The following is a 22,908-nucleotide window of genomic DNA, read 5'->3' on the forward strand; positions in this document are numbered from 1 at the left end:
CAAGGTATGTGTTGTTGACAAGGTGTGTGTTGTGAACAAGGTATGTGTTGTGAACAAGGTATGTGTTGTGAACAAGGTGTGTTGTGAACAAGGTATGTGTTGTGAACAAGGTATGTGTTGTGAACAAGGTATGTGTTGTGAACAAGGTACGTGTTGTGAACAAGGTCTGTTGTGAACAAGGTCTGTGTAGTGAACAAGGTATGTGTTGTGAACAAGGTACGTGTTGTGAACAAGGTCTGTGTTGTGAACAAGGTCTGTTGTGAACAAGGTCTGTGTTGTGAACGAGGTATGTGTTGTGAACGAGGTATGTGTTGTGAACGAGGTATGTGTTGTGAATGAGGTATGTGTTGTTGACAAGGTGTGTGTTGTGAACAAGGTGTGTGTTGTTGACAAGATGTGTGTTGTGAACAAGGTATGTGTTGTGAACAAGGTATGTGTTGTGAACAAGGTACGTGTTGTGAACAAGGTATGTGTTGTGAACAAGGTCTGTTGTGAACAAGGTCTGTGTTGTGAACAAGGTGTGTGTTGTGAACAAGGTACGTGTTGTGAACAAGGTCTGTGTTGTGAACAAGGTATGTGTTGTGAACAAGGTCTGTGTTGTGAACAAGGTATGTGTTGTGAACAAGGTCGGTGTTGTGAACAAGGTGTGTGTTGTGAACAAGGTATGTGTTGTGAACAATGTATGTGTTGCGAACAAGGTATGTGTTGTGAACAAGGTCTGTGTTGTGAACAAGGTATGTGTTGTGAACAAGGTATGTGTTGTTGACAAGGTGTGTGTTGTGAACAAGGTATGTGTTGTGAACAAGGTCTGTGTAGTGAACAAGGTATGTGTTGTGAACAAGGTACGTGTTGTGAACAAGGTACGTGTTGTGAACAAGGTGTGTGTTGTGAACAATGTATGTGTTGTTAAGAAGGTGTGTGTTGTGAACAAGGTGTGTGTTGTGAACAAGGTATGTGTTGTGAACAAGGTATGTGTTGTGAAGAAGGTATGTGTTGTTAACAAGGTGTGTGTTGTGAACAAGGTCTGTGTTGTGAACAAGGTCTGTGTTGTGAACAAGGTGTGTGTTGTGAACAAGGTGTGTGTTGTGAACAAGGTATGTGTTGTGAACAAGGTATGTGTTGTGAACAAGGTACGTGTTGTGAACAAGGTATGTGTTGTGAACAAGGTATGTGTTGTGAACAAGGTACGTGTTGTGAACAAGGTGTGTGTTGTGAACAAGGTATGTGTTGTGAACAAGGTATGTGTTGTGAACAAGGTCGGTGTTGTGAACAAGGTATGTGTTGTGAACAAGGTACGTGTTGTGAACAAGGTATATGTTTTTAACAAGGTGTGTGTTGTTGACAAGGTTTGTGTTGTGAACAAGGTATGTGTTGTGAACAAGGTATGTGTTGTGAACAAGGTATGTGTTGTTGACAAGGTGTGTGTTGTGAACAAGGTATGTGTTGTCCGTGAGATAAGGAAGATAACTCTTTATTTTGTGTTTACACACGATTCAGATTGATGTTCGTGTCAGTAGAGTATTGTTATGTGTGGTAGCTATGTGTTGCAATGGTAAAAGTTGTTTCAACAAGTTGTGAGGCAGCCCCCATCGCACAGCTCCCACATGACCACGGAAGTTATGACGTCAAGGATACTTGACATTACTGCATGTTGGTGGACAGACATGTTGTGTTAATAAAAGAAATTCAGCAAATTTTGTGTAACCTGCTGGTTTGTTCATTGTTATGAAATATATGTGAATTATCGCCTATCATCCGGTTGGTGTTTTCATATTCTAACTGATATGTCAGTTATCATTATTATATTGATGGATGTTCACAAATTATAACATATGCTTGAAGCTGCGAGTTCTGGTAACTGTCTATAAACTGTTAAGTTGACCTGCTCTTCAGGGTGTTTAGCTGCAATATTTCACATGGTTTGAGGGAACATGGAAGTCCCAGTGTTCAAAGTTGCTCACCTCAGTTGCACCAGGATCCCACTGTTGATAGTGTGTTTGAATCCCTGATTTGCCAAGAGGTAAATGTCTACGATAATTGCGTTTCATCACATTTTAATCTTACAGTAACATGGTGAAATACTGGTCAAAACATCACTGACCCTACTCCCTCACTAGATTTACTATGCAGACTTTAGGGAGAGTTATCTTCTTCTTTTTTAAATCCCATACATCATATCATCGGGTCATAGGTTTTCGGACATCATACATTTTCGGACGGCCATGGTTATTGCGATTACACACGCTATAACAAGGGGTGTGGCATCACAAAGACATTGTAAATACTCAGATGATGACCTGTTTTTAAGATAAAGTCATCTTTTATAAGTGAGTGAGATGTTTTACAGTTTTACTTGTGATTGATGAGAAAATTACAAATGTTTCTTAAGCGTCCGTAAACCCATAACCTGATAACATGGGGATATTTCCAATTGCAGTTAAGTTTGGTTGTCGATTCTGCACACTATCACTTAAAACAACGGTCATAAACATGGAAAAAGAACACTCACTCGTTCACTTGTTGCATCTCTACTAGCTCATTCTCAGAACTAATTTTGAACATTTCAGGCAAAATATCTGACAAAGAAGACAACAGCAGGAACTGTGGAGGCAATGAAGAGTTTGGACGACATTGTCACACAGCTTGCCGTGAGTAGTTCACACTGGGAAACTGTTCATTTACTCACACATTTGATAAATTAATTTAATTTAATTAGTACTGGTGTTTTACACTGCAGTCATCATTATTCCAGCTGTCACATTGGCATCTAGCTGGCGATTAGGTGCCTCCCCCTTGAGAGGACTCAACCCAAAAAAGTATGAGAATCTGTACTTTACTAAGAAAGTGTGATCCGACATATATATATGATATATAACATTTGTTACATCTAGCTACTCAGGTTGGGGGGCAGTCGGGTAGCCTAGTGGTTAAAGCGTTCGCTTGTCACGCCGAAGACCCGGGTTCGATTCCTGAAATGGGTACAATGTGTGAAGCCCATTTTTGGTGTCCCCCGCCGTGATATTGCTGGAATATTGCTAAAAGCGGCGTAAAACCAAACTCAATCACTCACTACTCAGGTTGGGCCTGGCTGACCAGTGTTTCATACTATAGTCCCGGCATTACAGTGGATGATAGAGATTTATGTAGGATTTTAAACCAAGTGCATTTGGCAGGCATTTAATTGTTTAAATGTGATAGCTATACGATTATTATGTTATATGAGATATGCTATATATCTATGTGTTGTGTAAATGTGACATGCTATACGATTATTATGTTATATGAGATATGCTATATATCTATGTGTTATGTGTATGTGATATGCCGTTTCAGTCGTGTGTTGATGTCGATATTCTCCCTGGGGCGACTGATCCAACAAATCACGTGCTGCCGCAACAGCCCCTACACAGATGTATGTTCCCACAGTCCTCGGCATACCCTACCATGAACACTGTCACCAACCCCCTGGATCTCAGTGTGGAAGGGGTCAGGTATGTTCCCCCAGTCCTCCGTGTACCCTACCATGAACACTGTCACCAACCCCCTGGATCTGAGTGTGGAGGGGGTCAGGTATGTTCCCCCAGTCCTCGGCATACCCTACCATGAACACTGTCACCAACCCCCTGGATCTCAGTGGAAGGGGTCAGGTATGTTCCCCCAGCCCTCCCTGTACCCTACCATGAACACTGTCACCAACCCCCTGGATCTCAGTGTGGAGGGGGTCAGGTATGTTCCCCCAGTCCTCGGCATACCCTACCATGAACACTGTCACAAACCCCCTGGATCTGAGTGTGGAAGGGGTCAGGTATGTTCCCCCAGACCTCCCTGTACCCTACAATGAACACTGTCACCAACCCCCTGGATCTCAGTGTGGAGGGGGTCAGGTATGTTCCCCCAGTCCTCGGCATACCCCACCATGAACACTGTCACCAACCCCCTGGATCTCAGTGTGGAGGGGGTCAGGTATGTTCCCCCAGTCCTCGGCATACCCTACAATGAACACTGTCACCAACCCCCTGGATCTCAGTGTGGAGGGGGTCAGGTATGTTCCCCCAGTCCTCGGCATACCCTACCATGAACACTGTCACAAACCCCCTGGATCTCAGTGTGGAAGGGGTCAGGTATGTTCCCCCAGTCCTCGGCATACCCTACCATGAACACTGTCACAAACCCCCTGGATCTCAGTGTGGAAGGGGTCAGGTATGTTTCCCCAGTCCTCGGCATACCCTACCATGAACACTGTCACCAACCCCCTGGATCTCAGTGTGGAGGGGGTCAGGTATGTTCCCACAGTCCTCGGCATACCCCACCATGAACACTGTCACCAACCCCCTGGATCTCAGTGTGGAGGGGGTCAGGTATGTTCCCCCAGTCCTCCGTGTACCCTACCATGAACACTGTCACCAACCCCCTGGATCTGAGTGTGGAAGGGGTCAGGTATGTTCCCACAGTCCTCGGCATACCCCACCATGAACACTGTCACCAACCCCCTGGATCTCAGTGTGGAGGGGGTCAGGTATGTTCCCCCAGTCCTCCGTGTACCCTACCATGAACACTGTCACCAACCCCCTGGATCTGAGTGTGGAAGGGGTCAGGTATGTTCCCACAGTCCTCGGCATACCCCACCATGAACACTGTCACAAACCCCCTGGATCTCAGTGTGGAGGGGGTCAGTGTATGTTCCCCCAGTCCTCCGTGTACCCTACCATGAACACTGTCACCAACCCCCTGGATCTGAGTGTGGAGGGGGTCAGGTATGTTCCCACAGTCCTCGGCATACCCTACCATGAACACTAGGGCTGGTGATTTAGATCGATAATCGTAATTATCATCGATGGAAGAAGGTTGTGACGATTATCGATATGAATATAATGCTATCGATAATGACATGTATTTTTTCGACAAATAAAAGTTTTTACTGCAACACATTTGACTTATTTGTTTTGCTATCCTTGTAATTATCGCTAGATATAAACAGACAGATTCACCCTAACATACAGTTTTCTCCCCTTCGCTTGATGTTTAGTCGCAAATAAAAATCAAATGTTTGAAAAAGTAAAAAGTTCTGCTTTGAATCGAACGACGACGCCATTACGTGTTGATAGTGGGTAATTACAAATGTAGTCACAGGCATCTAAATGCGGAGTCAGGATGTTAGAAAATATGTATATTTTCGAAATAGTATGAAGTATCATGATTTAAATAGGTTTCATAATACTTTAATTCTTAAAAAGAATTCTTCCCATTCTATTTCCTAAAATTTCAAATTTTATGTCTATTTGGTAACTACGTATTCCAGTCTGTTTCGATTTTTTCAATGATCATGGTTTTCGTTTTTGCCGGTATTCTCAACTCACAGCCCACGTGAGGTCCACGTGGGGTTTGACATTTTTACGATATGGCAGCAAAAATTCCTAATTTCCCCGTTATAATCGCACGATGTTTGTTTAATATCAGTCTGCCACCCAATCTATAACGTATCACACCTGTGAACCTAGTACAACCTACTACGTAGCACACACCTGTACACACCTGACATTCACAATGGCGGAATATTTGATGATTTTTTATCTGAATAGTTTCGTGAATACTGTACATAAATGACAAACGACTATATCAGGTGAAATTACATTTAATTTCTCAATTACCGTATTTTCTTGAGTACAGTGCGCACCCATGTATAATGCGCACCCCCCTCTAGCGGGTTCAATATTTTGGAAAAAAAGAAATTTGAATATTATGCGCAGAAAAAAATTACACCGTACCCTTTCAGCGAAGTCCGGCACACGAACGGGTGATGAGAAACTTCGTCAGTACAAATTCGAAATTTGAGAAAAAAAATCACCAGACATGTTTATTTACCGTTTAAATAGTATTTATTGTTCTGCTAGGCATTGTTTTATATCCCGGGATTAAGATTACCTTGTGTATTTTCTCGTAAACTAAGCCGGAAACAGCAATCAGCTGTACACACGTTTTCTTGGAATCGACCGGTGATTCGGTCAAGACACACCCAATGAAATAACTTAATAGGATTTTTAATGCAAGGATCGGCAAAAATTGTATATGAAACTATTTTTTTTATCAAGAATAATATATTCCATTATTTTCTTAATTATATACAGCCTTTACTAAACATATTTAAAATAGATAATAACCCTAAGCGAAGCAGCTGATCGCTATTCCCGGGTATTACTTTTTACATGGACTCAGTCTGACCAGTCACCGTCAAGGCTCACGCGCACGTGATCGCGAGAATTTCATGTTGACATAGAATCGTCAAACAAAAACAAATATGACTTTTAACGAGTCAAAGTATGTCATTTATGATATATGTATCCATTCTCTGTCAACTAAAGTTCGTTTCAAGACGTCAATAGCGGTATTCTGACCGTGGTTGCTGTTAATAACGGTGAGTTGTGCGATCTTCCGATCGCTTCACACACGATTTCGCCGAAATTAATAAAAACAATATTAAAAGGAATACTCAAGAAAATACGGTATTCTCACTTTATAGAAATAATAATTGTCTTTGACGACATGAATCTTAAACTCAAATTGTTCATCGCTAAAAATGCGATGTAACGTGCGTATTGTTGAAACACTGAGTCTCCGGAGAAGTGAAATGCCATTTTTCTGTAATGTCATTTTACCAAAATAGAATTCTTTGATATTTATCGATTATTGATCGATATGTGACTACCGATAATCGATCTGAGTAATCCATATCGATAACCAGCCCTAATGAACACTGTCACCAACCCCCTGGATCTGAGTGTGGAAGGGGTCAGGTATGTTCCCCCAGTCCTCGGCATACCCTACCATGAACACTGTCACCAACCCCCTGGATCTCAGTGTGGAAGGGGTCAGGTATGTTTCCCCAGTCCTTGGCATACCCTACCATGAACACTGTCACCAACCCCCTGGATCTGAGTGTGGAGGGGGTCAGGTATGTTCCCACAGTCCTCGGCATACCCTACCATGAACACTGTCACCAACCCCCTGGATCTCAGTGTGGAGGGGGTCAGGTATGTTCCCCCAGTCCCCGGCATACCCTACCATGAACACTGTCACCAACCCCCTGGATCTGAGTGTGGAAGGGGTCAGGTATGTTCCCACAGTCCTCGGCATACCCTACCATGAACACTGTCACCAACCCCCTGGATCTGAGTGTGGAAGGGGTCAGGTATGTTCCCCCAGTCCTCCCTGTACCCTACCATGAACACTGTCACCAACCCCCTTGATCTGAGTGTGGAGGGGGTCAGGTATGTTCCCCCAGCCCTCCCTGTACCCTACCATGAACACTGTCACCAACCCCCTGGATCTGAGTGTGGAGGGGGTCAGGTATGTTCCCCCAGCCCTCCATGTACCCCGCCATGAACACTGTCACCAACCCCCTGGATCTCAGTGTGGAGGGGGTCAGGTATGTTCCCCCAGCCCTCCATGTACCCCGCCATGAACACTGTCACCAACCCCCTGGATCTCAGTGGGAGGGGGTCGGGTATGTTCCCCCAGCCCTCCATGTACCCCGCCATGAACACTGTCACCAACCCCCTGGATCTCAGTGTGGAGGGGGTCAGGTATGTTCCCCCAGCCCTCCATGTACCCCGCCATGAACACTGTCACCAACCCCCTGGATCTCAGTGTGGAGGGGGTCAGGTATGTTCCCCCAGCCCTCCATGTACCCCGCCATGAACACTGTCACCAACCCCCTGGATCTCAGTGGGAGGGGGTCGGGTATGTTCCCCCAGCCCTCCATGTACCCCGCCATGAACACTGTCACCAACCCCCTGGATCTCAGTGGGAGGGGGTCGGGTATGTTCCCCCAGCCCTCTGTGTACCCTGCTATGAACACTGTCACCAACCCCGCCATGAACACCATCATTGTTCGTATCATTGTGGGTTGTTTGTTGTGTCTAGTTGCTAGCTGGCATGTTTTCAATGGACTGGGTGGTTACTGTTTCACGTGTTTAGAGTGTTTTTCAGATGATTCAGATAACATGGATGATACCAAACATGGGTTCTAAAAAGGGAGATAACTCATGACACCTTGCATGTCCAGGTGGTTCTGACAACTTTGTGGAAGTCTTTGTACCATTGGAATCCTCATCTTCAACCTATCTTCATCAATGACCCTTTACATTGTTCACTTGCCTACTTGAAAATGTGAGAGTCAGTCGCTACTTGGGTATCCCAACAGATTGCTGGGCACATCAGGGCAGCCAATTCAAGACATCTGGCGATACAGCACGCTGGAGGACAACCTGGACATCCTGGAGAAGACCCTAGTGTGGGGGCACCTGGCTCCAACAGCACCTGACACACTTGGTATGTTGCACCTGTAGGCATGGGAGGCAGGGTAGTGTGGGGGCACCTGGCTCCAACAGCACCTGACACACTTAGTATGTTGCACCTGTGGGCATGGGAGGCAGGGTAGTTAGGGGGCACCTGGCTCCAACAGCACCTGACACACTTGGTATGTTGCACCTGTTGGCATGGGAGGCAGGGTAGTGTGGGGGCACCTGGCTCCAACAGCACCTGACACACTTAGTATGTTGCACCTGTGGGCATGGGAGGCAGGGTAGTGTGGGGGCACCTGGCTCCAACAGCACCTGACACACTTGGTATGTTGCACCTGTAGGCATGGGAGGCAGGGTAGTTAGGGGGCACCTGGCTCCAACAGCACCTGACACACTTGGTATGTTGCACCTGTTGGCATGGGAGGCAGGGTAGTGTGGGGGCACCTGGCTCCAACAGCACCTGACACACTTAGTATGTTGCACCTGTGGGCATGGGAGGCAGGGTAGTGTGGGGGCACCTGGCTCCAACAGCACCTGACACACTTGGTATGTTGCACCTGTGGGCATGGGAGGCAGGGTAGTTAGGGGGCACCTGGCTCCAACAGCACCTGACACACTTGGTATGTTGCACCTGTTGGCATGGGAGGCAGGGTAGTGTGGGGGCACCTGGCTCCAACAGCACCTGACATACTTGGTATGTTGCACCTGTTGGCATGGGTGGCAGGGTAGTGTGGGGGCACCTGGCTCCAACAGCACCTGACATACTTGGTATGTTGCACCTGTTGGCATGGGAGGCAGGGTAGTGTGGGGGCACCTGGCTCCAACAGCACCTGACATACTAGGTATGTTGCACCTGTAGGCATGGGTGGCAGAGTAGTGTAGGGGCACCTGGCTCCAACAGCACCTGACACACTTGGTATGTTGCACCTGTGGGCATGGGAGGCAGAGTAGTGTAGGGGCTCCTGGCTCCAACAGCACCTGACACACTTGGTATGTTGCACCTGTTGGCATGGGAGGCAGAGTAGTGTAGGGGCTCCTGGCTCCAACAGCACCTGACACACTTGGTATGTTGCACCTGTGGGCATGGGAGGCAGGGAAGGGTGGGGGCACCTGGCTCCAACAGCACCTGACACACTTGGTATGTTGCACCTGTGGGCATGGGAGGCAGGGAAGGGTGGGGGCACCTGGCTCCAACAGCACCTGACACACTTGGTATGTTGCACCTGTTGGCATGGGAGGCAGGGTAGTGTGGGGGCACCTGGCTCCAACAGCACCTGACACACTTAGTATGTTGCACCTGTGGGCATGGGAGGCAGGGTAGTGTGGGGGCACCTGGCTCCAACAGCACCTGACACACTTGGTATGTTGCACCTGTAGGCATGGGAGGCAGGGTAGTTAGGGGGCACCTGGCTCCAACAGCACCTGACACACTTGGTATGTTGCACCTGTTGGCATGGGAGGCAGGGTAGTGTGGGGGCACCTGGCTCCAACAGCACCTGACACACTTAGTATGTTGCACCTGTGGGCATGGGAGGCAGGGTAGTGTGGGGGCACCTGGCTCCAACAGCACCTGACACACTTGGTATGTTGCACCTGTGGGCATGGGAGGCAGGGTAGTTAGGGGGCACCTGGCTCCAACAGCACCTGACACACTTGGTATGTTGCACCTGTTGGCATGGGAGGCAGGGTAGTGTGGGGGCACCTGGCTCCAACAGCACCTGACATACTTGGTATGTTGCACCTGTTGGCATGGGTGGCAGGGTAGTGTGGGGGCACCTGGCTCCAACAGCACCTGACATACTTGGTATGTTGCACCTGTTGGCATGGGAGGCAGGGTAGTGTGGGGGCACCTGGCTCCAACAGCACCTGACATACTAGGTATGTTGCACCTGTAGGCATGGGTGGCAGAGTAGTGTAGGGGCACCTGGCTCCAACAGCACCTGACACACTTGGTATGTTGCACCTGTGGGCATGGGAGGCAGAGTAGTGTAGGGGCTCCTGGCTCCAACAGCACCTGACACACTTGGTATGTTGCACCTGTTGGCATGGGAGGCAGAGTAGTGTAGGGGCTCCTGGCTCCAACAGCACCTGACACACTTGGTATGTTGCACCTGTGGGCATGGGAGGCAGGGAAGGGTGGGGGCACCTGGCTCCAACAGCACCTGACACACTTGGTATGTTGCACCTGTGGGCATGGGAGGCAGGGAAGGGTGGGGGCACCTGGCTCCAACAGCACCTGACACACTTGGTATGTTGCACCTGTGGGCATGGGAGGCAGGGAAGGGTGGGGGCACCTGGCTCCAACAGCACCTGACACACTTGGTATGTTGCACCTGTGGGCATGGGAGGCAGGGTAGTTAGGGGGCACCTGGCTCCAACAGCACCTGACACACTTGGTATGTTGCACCTGTGGGCATGGGAGGCAGGGTAGTTAGGGGGCACCTAGCTCCAACAGCACCTGACACACTTGGTATGTTGCACCTGTAGGTATGGGGGGCAGGGTAGTGTGGGGGCACCTGGCTCCAACAGCACCTGACACACTAGGTATGTTGCACCTGTTGGCATGGGAGGCAGGGTAGTTAGGGGGCACCTGGCTCCAACAGCACCTGACACACTTGGTATGTTGCACCTGTTGGCATGGGAGGCAGGGTAGTTAGGGGGCACCTGGCTCCAACAGCACCTGACACACTTGGTATGTTGCACCTGTGGGCATGGGAGGCAGGGTAGTGTGGGGGCACCTGGCTCCAACAGCACCTGACACACTTGGTATGTTGCACCTGTGGGCATGGGAGGCAGGGTAGTGTGAGGGCACCTGGCTCTAACAGCACCTGACACACTTGGTATGTTGCACCTGTAGGCATGGGAGGCAGGGTAGTGTGGGGGCACCTGGCTCCAACAGCACCTGACAGACTAGGTAATGTTGCACCTGTGGGCATGGGAGGCAAGGTAGTGTGGGGGAACCAGGCCTCAAAAGCACCTGACACACTTTGTATATTGCACCTGTGGGCATGGGAGGCAGGGTGTCTAAGGGACATTAGTTGTAGGTAGTCCTATGTATAGGTTAGACAACGAGGACCCAGTGTCTTATCGTTGAAATGGTTAGTTAAACCACGAGGCGCGCATCCATTTCAACGATTAGACACTGGGGTCCGAGTGGTCTTACATACTTAAACCATGTCTAACATTTATGGCACCTAAAATGCTTAAAAAACGTTGTTTTGTTAAAGTTATCATGAAAGATATTCAGGAACTCTGTGCTCAACTATGAGAACACTGTGTGAGTCGGCCCTGCGTGTAGCACGTGAAATGTGTTCCCCAAGCCTTTTGCATGTGCACCTTGCACTTTGCCGATTTGGGTTATGAAATGCATGTCCCGGGGCAAGTATACCATTCATTTTGGACCAACTCGAGCACATTCATCAATCAACTAAATATTACTTGCCCATTTTTATGGGCCTATTATGAGCAAATATAGCCCTGATCAAGATTAAAGTAATTTCTTTCTATCTGTTCGTTTTGTTGAACGAAAAGCTACAAAATCCCAAGTACTGTACAAATACTAGAATGCATAGAGTTACATACTGTATAAAAATTGCATAAAACACATTTCGCAATTCATAAAGGGATAAGCAATTGGTACTGATGTAAGTAAATATTTAGTTGTTAATTTCATACCCTATCTCCCATGTTGCCGTGGCAGAAGACTACATTCATTAGCCTTCAGTGCGGTCTTCTCTGGTTCAAATCCCGTTGGCGACAAACGTTTTTCATGAAATTGTTCTATCATCAAGAAAAAAGATAGAGGAAAAAAGAAGTTCCGTCATTGCCAAGTGGTGTTTAACTAACAATTCAGTTAGTTAGACCACGGTCAAAGACAAAGCAGCCATGGTTTAAAGTACTCAAAAGTGTATTCCACCCTTGAAGATCCGGGTTAGAATAGGTCTCCAGGAACCCATGCTTGTCTTAAAAGCTCGCTGACTTGGTTGATGCATGTCATCGTTTCCAAATTGCATAGATCGATGCTCATGATGTCAATCACAGGGTTGTCTTGTCCATTCTCACTTATTCACAGACCACTTAACTGTCATATTGCTGGAATTTGTTGAGTGCAGTGTTAAACAGCAAACAAACAAAGATCCCGTATACGTTATGCTTGTACAAGCTGATTGTGTGGTACAGGTTGGCTCAATGATGGACAGGCCTGATTGACTGTCAGTGTACCAAACAACATAAAATCGTTATTCATGGAATATTGCTGAGTGCAGCATTAAACAACAAACAAACAAAATCTGTCATGCTTAGAGAAACTGACTTTTCTTGTTTGTTTGTTTGTTTGTTTGTTAATGCATGCCACAGTTGGCAGTATCCTAGCTATATCATGGTAACCTGTATAGTATCGAGTCTGTGTCAGGTAAACCAGTGGTTGACAGCATGAGCAACATCTAGCTGCCAAGGATACATGACACACAACAAGCCAACTCACAGAGTCTGATAACATGATCTACATTTTAGTCGGCTTTTACAACTTTATGCTTCGGGGACCTCCGCTTCTCTCTGTGCATCCTCACAGTTCTAGAGCCGCTGAATCCTGCCAGCATCTGAGGGTCTGTGTTTACGTTGATGTACTAAGACCCTGTTGTGTGTATGTCTCTGCAGGCTGCTACCCCTTCTACAGTGAAGACCCATTCATCATCACTCACTGCCCTCATGTCTACTTTGCCGGCAACTGTAAGGAGTATGGAACGAAGATGTTTAAAGGTAAAGCATATTGCATAATACAGACACCTGTTCCAATCCTAGCAATGATGAGTTTCCAGTGGGTTCTTCACCTAGTCCTCACATGCATTGATGGAACAATGCTGTCATTTTTTGCCATTTTGACACCAGTGGGGATTACTAATAATCCAACCCGGTAAGATCCGGGTTAGAATAGGTCTTCAGCAACCCATGCTTGCCGTAAAAGGCAACTTTGCTTGTCGTAAGAAACGACTAACGGGATCGGGTGGTCAGGCTCGATGACTTGGTCGATGCATGTCATCGATCCCAATTGGATGGATCGATGCTCATGATATTAATCACTGGATTGTCTGGTCCAGACTCGAATATTTACAGACTGCCGCCATATAACTGGAATATTGCTGAGTGCGGCGTTAAACAACAAACTAACAAACAAACAAATCCAAGTACAATGATAGAAACAGCTGGGTACTCTTCCAGTGCTGCGTTAAACAACAAAACAACCAACCAACCAATAATCTAGTAGGTAATTAAGCAGATTTGTAACGCTGAAGAAATATTGGAAAAGCTATTTTTCCAATCATTAGCATTATTAGTACCCACTTATCTAATTAAGATAAATATTATCATATTTTAGAGATACTTTTTAGACTGTTGACTCTTAAAACTTTGTATTTGTAAATTTATCCTATCTCACACTATGCATTTCTCCTTCTTTCAATCTTCTTGTGGAAACACCCTAGAACAAAGTTTCCAGCTTTAGAAAACATTACACCCGAACACATCCCATCGCCATGCTCACTACCCAAACAAATGGGTCTCACAATGTAATCCCCTGCATATCGGCCAAGCCAAATTGACCATCCAACACAACCTGCCACATCATTCTCTTTCTTATCAGGGGCGGTCGGGTAGCCTAGTGGTTAAAGTGTTCGCTCGTCATGCCGAAGACCCGAGTTCGATTCCTGACATGGGTACAATGTGTGAAGCCCATTTCTGGTGTCCCCCGCCGTGATATTGCTGGAATATTGCTAAAAGCCGCATAAAACCATACTCATTCACTTTTTCTTATTTCTTATTGTGTTTTGAATAGTAGAGAACTGATTTTAGTTTTGTTTTTGAAAGTGTTTCCACCAACATTTTATCAACATTTACAGTAACATGGGACATGATCCTGATAAACGCCCAGACAGTAAGAAATGGAGACATACTTGTTCATCTGCCAATCCACTCAATCTGTGTTGTGACTGCCGTGGTCTGTGAAAAACTCCTCATCACTGCTCAAAGGGGGCGGTTGGGTAGCCTAGTGGGTTCGATTCCCGACATGGGTACAATGTGTGAAGCCCATTTCTGGTGTCCCCCGCTGTGATATTGCTGGAATATTGCTAAAAGCGGCGTAAAACCATACTCACTCGCTCATCACTGCTCACAATGTTTCCAGTTGACCGAGGAAGACTTTCGTAATTACCTATGTAAATGCCAGAAAAGTCAATCAACGGTTAAAGCCTAGGGACACAGAACATGGGCCTTCATCATCAAAGAAACCCAAGCATGTTACCAGCCGTTCCTTCTACGAGCGTGATATCACCTCCTGTGGTGATAGACCCGTGAAGATCCGGGTAGAATAGGTCTTCAGCAACCCATGCTTGCCGTAAAAGGTGACTATGCTTGTCGTAAAAGGCGACTAACGGGATCGGGTGGTCAGGCTTGCTGACTTGGTTGATGCATGTCATCGATCCCAATTGCGCGGATCGATGCACTTGATGTTAATCACTAGATTGTCTGGTCCAGACTCGATTATTTACAGACCGCCGTCATAGAGCTGGAATATTGCTGAGTGCGGCGTTAAACAACAAACAAACAAACATCCTGCGGTCATTATCCTTCCCTCATTATCCCTACACACTTCCTTTTGATGCTGCCTCAATACAAGAATGGGCAGCGCATCTATACGGCACCCGGGGGATGGAATCCATCACCTCTTCACGAGTACTACACGTTGACATACCGACAATTATCTGGCAGGACAAGTCATTGCTCACTTATTCAAAATCAGGAGTTGTTGACTCTAGACACTTTGATACGCCAATGATCTCTAAGTTCCGTCAAGGCACAGCTTCGATTTAGCTGTTATACGCTTCTCAAAGAAGGCAGATTTTCTCAAAAACTATTTAAGTCAGAGAAATGGAATTTTACACACTGATATTTCTGGTCATGATCTTAAAGTAGTTTCAAATTGGTGACTTAAATTAATTTTGCAGAGTTATGGCCCTTGCTCCATGCTTTTCAACTTTGTGCATACTGCATGAAATAGGGACAAACTTTCTGAGAAACTGGAAATTACATGAATAAAACTTTGCATGCTTCTATAAGAGATACTTGTCAAGACTGTATTCGAAAATTGGTGCCCTTGCTCAGTGCTTTTCAACTAAGTACCTAGTGTCTGCAATGGGGACAAGTTTTGTGAGAAACTACTGAAGTTAGCTCATCTGGGAGACACAGAGAGGACCCTTTTGTGTGTATTTATATCACTAGTGCCTTTCTCTCCTTATAGCTTTACAGGACTCCTGTTCTTTTAATAGTTTATATTCACTATTATATGAACAAACAAATTTCTAATGTGCCCTATGGTAGGGGATAGTGATAACACTGTTTTCTCATTTTCTGAAGCAACAGCTAATGGAAAATGTACAGAATAGAAGCAAAATGACAAGTCAGGAACTTCATCTGCAGTTGACAAACACACCATGCAGCTTCCAAATTTCAAAGATAACACCGACCATTTTCATACTTGCCAAAGGGCAACTAAATTATATTTTTACACTTACCAGGCACTTTATTTTTATGGGTCGGGCATACTAATTGAACACCCCTGATGGACGGTTGCTTCTGGAAGTCCGATAAGTCTTTGCCTCCCGCTATCTGCGTGACATCTAAGTCACCGATGTTCACAGCTTTCACCAGTTCGGTCCCTCGGTCCTGGTGCAACAATTGACGGCAGCTCATCAGAACAGATAACAATACTGCTCTACCTCTTATGTCTTAGCATATTCAATCCTGCCAGCATGGTAGCTGGCTTACACAAAGTGTGTAAAGAGATGCCAAGCTGAGCGTAAGTGGTGGTCTGTCTTGTAGAACTAATAGACTGGAGTCCCCTTCCGAATTGGTTAGAAGTCATGGCTGAATAGTCTCTACTTCAAAACTATGCGGTCGTTCTTGAAACGATGTCCTATGCAGGGTTCACTTTAAGAATTTTCGGACATGGGCCTTTTATGTGAAATTTTCAAATATTTCAGAGGTACACCCACACTTGCCCATACAGCACAGTGTTAAAATGCCCCATCATATTTGAAAATGTAGGCCTTTTTTCAAATTTAGGGGCTAAAAGCACAAGGCCCCACCCTAGAATTATCCCTGCCTACATGAAGACACATAACACATATTATACCCGATATCATGATGTTATGTCCTAGGATCGTAAAGGGTTTTTTATCACTTGTTTATAGTGTTTTGTGCACTCACAAGGTCTTGTCTCTTTGACATTAAACTGTGTGACAATCTTGTTTAGCACCAGCTTCCTCGAGTACATCCCACGGTTTCAGCCTATTACAAGATAAGGTATCTTCACCCCACAGTCCAACTGGATATAATGGGATAAAATGCATATTGTGAGATAGGATAAGTTTTACAATTTGAAAAATATATATATATGTCTTACACTCTATATGCCTGCCCAACCATCCCCGCATCACAGCACACAAGCCTGTCCGCATCACAGCACACAAGCCTGTCCGCATCACAGCACACAAGCCTGTCGGCATCACAGCACACAAGCCTGTCGGCATCACAGCACACAAGCCTGTCGGCATCACAGCACACAAGCCTGTCCGCATCACAGCACACAAGCCTGTCGGCATCACAGCACACAAGCCTGTCGGCATCACAGCACACAAGCCTGTCGGCATCACAGCACACAAGCCTGTCCGCATCACAGCACACAAGCCTGTCCGCATCACAGCACACAAGCCTGTCCGCATCACAGCACACAAGCCTGTCCGCATCACAGCACACAAGCCTGTCGGCATCACAGCACACAAGCCTGTCGGCATCACAGCACACAAGCCTGTCCGCATCACAGCACACAAGCCTGTCCGCATCACAGCACACAAGCCTGTCCGCATCACAGCACACAAGCCTGTCGGCATCACAGCACACAAGCCTGTCGGCATCACAGCACACAAGCCTGTCGGCATCACAGCACACAAGCCTGTCCGCATCACAGCACACAAGCCTGTCCGCATCACAGCACACAAGCCTGTCGGCATCACAGCACACAAGCCTGTCGGCATCACAGCACACAAGCCTGTCCGCATCACAGCACACAAGCCTGTCCGCATCACAGCACACAAGCCTGTCGGCATCACAGCACACAAGCCTGTCGGCATCACAGCACACAAGCCTGTCGGCATCACAGCACACAAGCCTGTCCGCATCACAGCACACAAGCCTGTCGGCATCACAGCACACAAGCCTGTCGGCATCACAGCACACAAGCCTGTCCGCATCACAGCACACAAGCCTGTCCGCATCACAGCACACAAGCCTGTCGGCATCACAGCACACAAGCCTGTCGGCATCACAGCACACAAGCCTGTCCGCATCACAGCACACAAGCCTGTCCGCATCACAGCACACAAGCCTGTCCGCATCACAGCACACAAGCCTGTCGGCATCACAGCACACAAGCCTGTCGGCATCACAGCACACAAGCCTGTCGGCATCACAGCACACAAGCCTGTCCGCATCACAGCACACAAGCCTGTCCGCATCACAGCACACAAGCCTGTCGGCATCACAGCACACAAGCCTGTCGGCATCACAGCACACAAGCCTGTCGGCATCACAGCACACAAGCCTGTCCGCATCACAGCACACAAGCCTGTCCGCATCACAGCACACAAGCCTGTCCGCATCACAGCACACAAGCCTGTCGGCATCACAGCACACAAGCCTGTCGGCATCACAGCACACAAGCCTGTCGGCATCACAGCACACAAGCCTGTCCGCATCACAGCACACAAGCCTGTCCGCATCACAGCACACAAGCCTGTCGGCATCACAGCACACAAGCCTGTCGGCATCACAGCACACAAGCCTGTCGGCATCACAGCACACAAGCCTGTCCGCATCACAGCACACAAGCCTGTCGGCATCACAGCACACAAGCCTGTTGGCATCACAGCACACAAGCCTGTCGGCATCACAGCACACAAGCCTGTTGGCATCACAGCACACAAGCCTGTCCGCATCACAGCACACAAGCCTGTCGGCATCACAGCACACAAGCCTGTCCGCATCACAGCACACAAGCCTGTCCGCATCACAGCACACAAGCCTGTCGGCATCACAGCACACAAGCCTGTCGGCATCACAGCACACAAGCCTGTCCGCATCACAGCACACAAGCCTGTCGGCATCACAGCACACAAGCCTGTCCGCATCACAGCACACAAGCCTGTCGGCATCACAGCACACAAGCCTGTCCGCATCACAGCACACAAGCCTGTCCGCATCACAGCACACAAGCCTGTCGGCATCACAGCACACAAGCCTGTCCGCATCACAGCACACAAGCCTGTCGGCATCACAGCACACAAGCCTGTTGGCATCACAGCACACAAGCCTGTCCGCATCACAGCACACAAGCCTGTCGGCATCACAGCACACAAGCCTGTCCGCATCACAGCACACAAGCCTGTCCGCATCACAGCACACAAGCCTGTCGGCATCACAGCACACAAGCCTGTCGGCATCACAGCACACAAGCCTGTCCGCATCACAGCACACAAGCCTGTCGGCATCACAGCACACAAGCCTGTCCGCATCACAGCACACAAGCCTGTCGGCATCACAGCACACAAGCCTGTCGGCATCACAGCACACAAGCCTGTCGGCATCACAGCACACAAGCCTGTCGGCATCACAGCACACAAGCCTGTCCGCATCACAGCACACAAGCCTGTCCGCATCACAGCACACAAGCCTGTCGGCATCACAGCACACAAGCCTGTCGGCATCACAGCACACAAGCCTGTCGGCATCACAGCACACAAGCCTGTCGGCTCTCTGAAAGAGAATGTTGTGGCAGGTGCTCAGTTTGGCTTTGGTCGATATGCACGGGATTACAGTGCCTGACCCATTTGTTTGGGTAGTGACCATGGCGATGCTTGGATGTGTTCGGGTGTAATGGGTTTTTTAAGCTGGAAACTTTGAAATCCATAGTGTGAGATAGGATAAGTATATATATGTACAAGTTATTGTAAAATTTTCTAATTTGTATTAGAATAAAAAAACTATATTTCTTGAATTTTGAAAAGCAGCAGCAAGACCAATTTGCCCGCAAAAATCTTTTCAGAAAGAAAACTACTTAAGTGAAACTGCAGTGTTGACGAAAGTGTAGTAACTGGGGAAAATCTGTAAACCAACTTTACAAAGTCCCTACCTGGGTCTACAGAGCCCAGGTTCTGTAAATCGTGAAATGAATGCGTCTCCAAAAGAATGTGATTGCTGGCCCCTAGCCAAAAATGTGACTCAATATGAATGCGACACCCCCCTCCTCTCAAGCATCAGTGGATTTATATCTAAAGAAAATGTCCTCTGTCAGGTTTACAGGAGAATCCTCGACTTAATCCAACCTTACACTAATCCAATCACACACCAAATAGCAACGCTTATTAGCGCTGAATAGAATACTTCCGCTAAAACAATACATGCTTGCTGGCTCATGTCGAACTAGGACACCGTGTTGCGTGGGTGGCGTCTGTCTGGACTTGCAGATGTGATCAGTGATGACATAAGTGAGTAGAACTCTTGTCTTGACCCCAGCAGTGACAATTCACAGGAATGTTTGAATGACATTGTTTATATACTTGTTACAAGTGCTGCTCAATAAACAGTGATGTGGAATACATAGTTGTTTGTTTACAGCGTACGTCTAAGTTGGTATTTCTGCTATCCAAAATGTTTTATTGTTGATATAAATGCAATGTTTAATAATGCGAACAAAGACCACACACATTTAATTCACGCTCGCGTTAATTTCAAGATTTACAGGATTCATTATTGTTAATTCCCTTTCAGTTGTATGGTAAGGCAGTTCTTATTTCAAGTGGTTAGCTATAGCTTGTGTGGACATCATTATTCCCTCAGTATGTTCTGTCTGCCTCCAGGTCCTGATGGGCAGGAAGTTGTCCTGGTGTCGATCCCGCGGTTCAGCCTGACATCAACCGCAGTCCTTGTCAACCTCCGCAGCCTGGAGTGCCAGCCTATCAGTTTTGATGCTCATTTCCCCGGCCCAGCAGAGGCCAGTCCTGAAGTGGACAAGTGAGACTGGGAAGATAGTGTTGATTGGGAACAGTTTTGCAGAAACAAGAACACCTGGTGTTCTTAAACATGTGAAGTGGACATATATGGACATGCTCAGTCTCCCTGGACACCAAATGTTGTTTGTTACATTGAGAGTGTTCTTAATGGTTAGGAAATCAGCATCCTCCCGAGGCAAGGGAGTTAACTGACTATCAAAGTCCAGTTTCCACCCTTGCCGATCTAGGCTGGTATTATGGAGTTACATTTTGGCTGGACTAACAAGTCTATGCATAGTCCAATCAAAATCGCGCAACGAAATCAAAATCCGGTTCGTAAACTGTCGTGCAGATTTCGGTCGATTGCAGGATTTGCAGACGTGCACAGAAGCTCGCTGTCAACTGATAGTTTCCAAACCTTTTCATGTTATAAATCAAGGTGCTTTCGTGATTTGATGTACTTCGGATATAAGACCTGTTTTATCACAATATAGATCTTGATTATGGATCAGATCATCTTGACTGGGCGCCGCCATTTTGTTTGAAACAAATACAAGTGATGGAATCGGATTGGTCCATAGGAGAGGTTTAGAAGGGACATAACTCATAATAATCACTGGTGGAGCTACAATCAAGCCCAGGAATTCCATCCTAGTTCGGCAAGGGTGGAAACTGGACTTTGAAAGTCAGTTAACTCTCTTGCCTCGGGAAGATGGGAAATCAGTAGAAATGCATTCTGCAGTTAATCTCAACTATTTTATCTGAAACTTCTCAGGAACATATTTCAGAAAAGTCTGCAGGGTAAACCATGATACATGTACATACCTTCAACAATGCATATTGCAATGGCATCTGAGATCTAGATGATCAAGATTGGCCTGTATATTAAGAAAATATGTGATTAAGTGTATATTGGTGTGAGGGAGTTATCAATAATGAAATAAATCTTGCTGGTACAGCTAATCTCAGACCAATAACATTTCTAGTATTCACTCGTATTTGTCATTGTGTTACCTCCTTAATTAAGTGTTACAGTTACAAATGGCAGCTGAGCCAACAAAGATCCCTTAAACATTATGCTTGTACAAGCCCATTGTGTGCAGTGCATGCAGCCACACACACATGCATTCATGACCCTATAATATAATAATAATAAAAAACAATTGATTTGTAAAGCACCTAATATCCATCGACAGATGCTCACTGGCGCTGTGACAAAGTTAAAAAGAAATGTCTATGTACATATGCCAACAATCAGGAGATCTATTGAAAAGCTGAGGTGAAGAAGTGGATTTTGAGGAGAGACTTAAACGTTTCCTTAGAAGCAGAGTTTCTCAGATTCAAAGGCAAAGAGTTCCATAACTGTGGACTGCAAAAGGAGAAGGCACGGTCAGACATAGCAGAAGTAGACAGAGGCTGATACAGTAGAGTTCCACCAGAGGATCGGAGAGCACGCTTTGGAGAGTACAGGGATATAAGATCTTTGAGATAGTCTGGATAGTCGCTATTGTTGAGGCAGTTGTGAGTGATGATACATATCTTATAGTTTATACGAAAGGAGAGTGGAAGCCCATGTAGTGCTTTGAGGACAGGACTGATGTGATTGGATCTTGGAACTTTAGAGATGCATCTAGCTGCAGAGTTCTGAATGCGTTGTAGCTTTGATATGGCTTTCATGGGAAGATTAGCATACAATGCATTGCAGTAATCCAGTTTGGAGGTCACAAGACATTGCATCAACAATTTAACTGTTGGAGTATCAAGTAGATGGCGGACTTTACTGATGTTATAGATGCTATGGTAGCATGCTCTGCTGGTTAGTGAAATATGAGTGTCCATGGCCATTGTTGAGTCAAAGGTGATTCCCAGATTAGGGCACTGGCAGTTGGGCACACAGTGGTATCACCAATATGAAGGTATACAGAGTCAGGGTGAAGCTTTCTGACTTGCTGTCGCGAACCATATCCTTGAATGCAACGTTAAACACCATTTCACCTCCTTTCCAGGGTGTTTTGATAGAGCAATGATGTATATATCTCACTGCAGCATGTACATGTGTCATCCAAACTAAGCCCTTGAAATACTAGTAAGTGACTCCTTCCATCCCATACACCTATAGGACTGTGTAGCGTCAGGTAAGTATAAAAACATTGCATTTAATCAGAAATGCTCATGTTTTACCTCACCTGACGCTACACCTATAGGACTGTGTAGCGTCAGGTAAGTATAAAAAACATTGCATTTAATCAGAAATGCTCATGTTTTACCTCACCTGACGCTACACCTACAGGACTGTGTAGCGTCAGGTAAGTATAAAAACATTGCATTTAATCAGAAATGCTCATGTTTTACCTCACCTGACGCTACACCTATAGGACTGTGTAGCGTCAGGTAAGTATAAAAACATTGCATTTAATCAGAAATGCTCATGTTTTACCTCACCTGACGCTACACCTACAGGAATGTGTAGCGTCAGGTAAGTATAAAAACATAGCATTTAATCAGAAATG

At 46.5% G+C, this 22,908-nt stretch overlaps 1 protein-coding gene across 1 annotated transcript in view; it reads left to right on the top strand.

Moving 5' to 3' along the window:
• Window positions 1–21,842, top strand: part of LOC124150847 (DNA polymerase delta subunit 2-like) — a 28,102-nt gene extending 6,260 nt beyond the window's left edge. The window contains exons 6-10 of the mRNA XM_048392324.1: window positions 2,568–2,648; window positions 3,334–3,491; window positions 8,201–8,328; window positions 12,957–13,058; window positions 20,267–21,842. Of these exons, the coding sequence (XP_048248281.1) occupies window positions 2,568–2,648; window positions 3,334–3,491; window positions 8,201–8,328; window positions 12,957–13,058; window positions 20,267–20,424 (627 nt within the window). The 3' untranslated portion in view covers window positions 20,425–21,842. The remainder of the gene's footprint in view (window positions 1–2,567; window positions 2,649–3,333; window positions 3,492–8,200; window positions 8,329–12,956; window positions 13,059–20,266) is intronic.
• The last annotated feature ends 1,066 nt before the right edge of the window (window positions 21,843–22,908 follow it).

The sequence above is a fragment of the Haliotis rufescens genome, unplaced genomic scaffold (assembly GCF_023055435.1).
Source record: "Haliotis rufescens isolate VD_foot unplaced genomic scaffold, xgHalRufe1.0.p SCAF_11, whole genome shotgun sequence".
Lineage (NCBI taxonomy): Eukaryota > Metazoa > Mollusca > Gastropoda > Lepetellida > Haliotidae > Haliotis > Haliotis rufescens.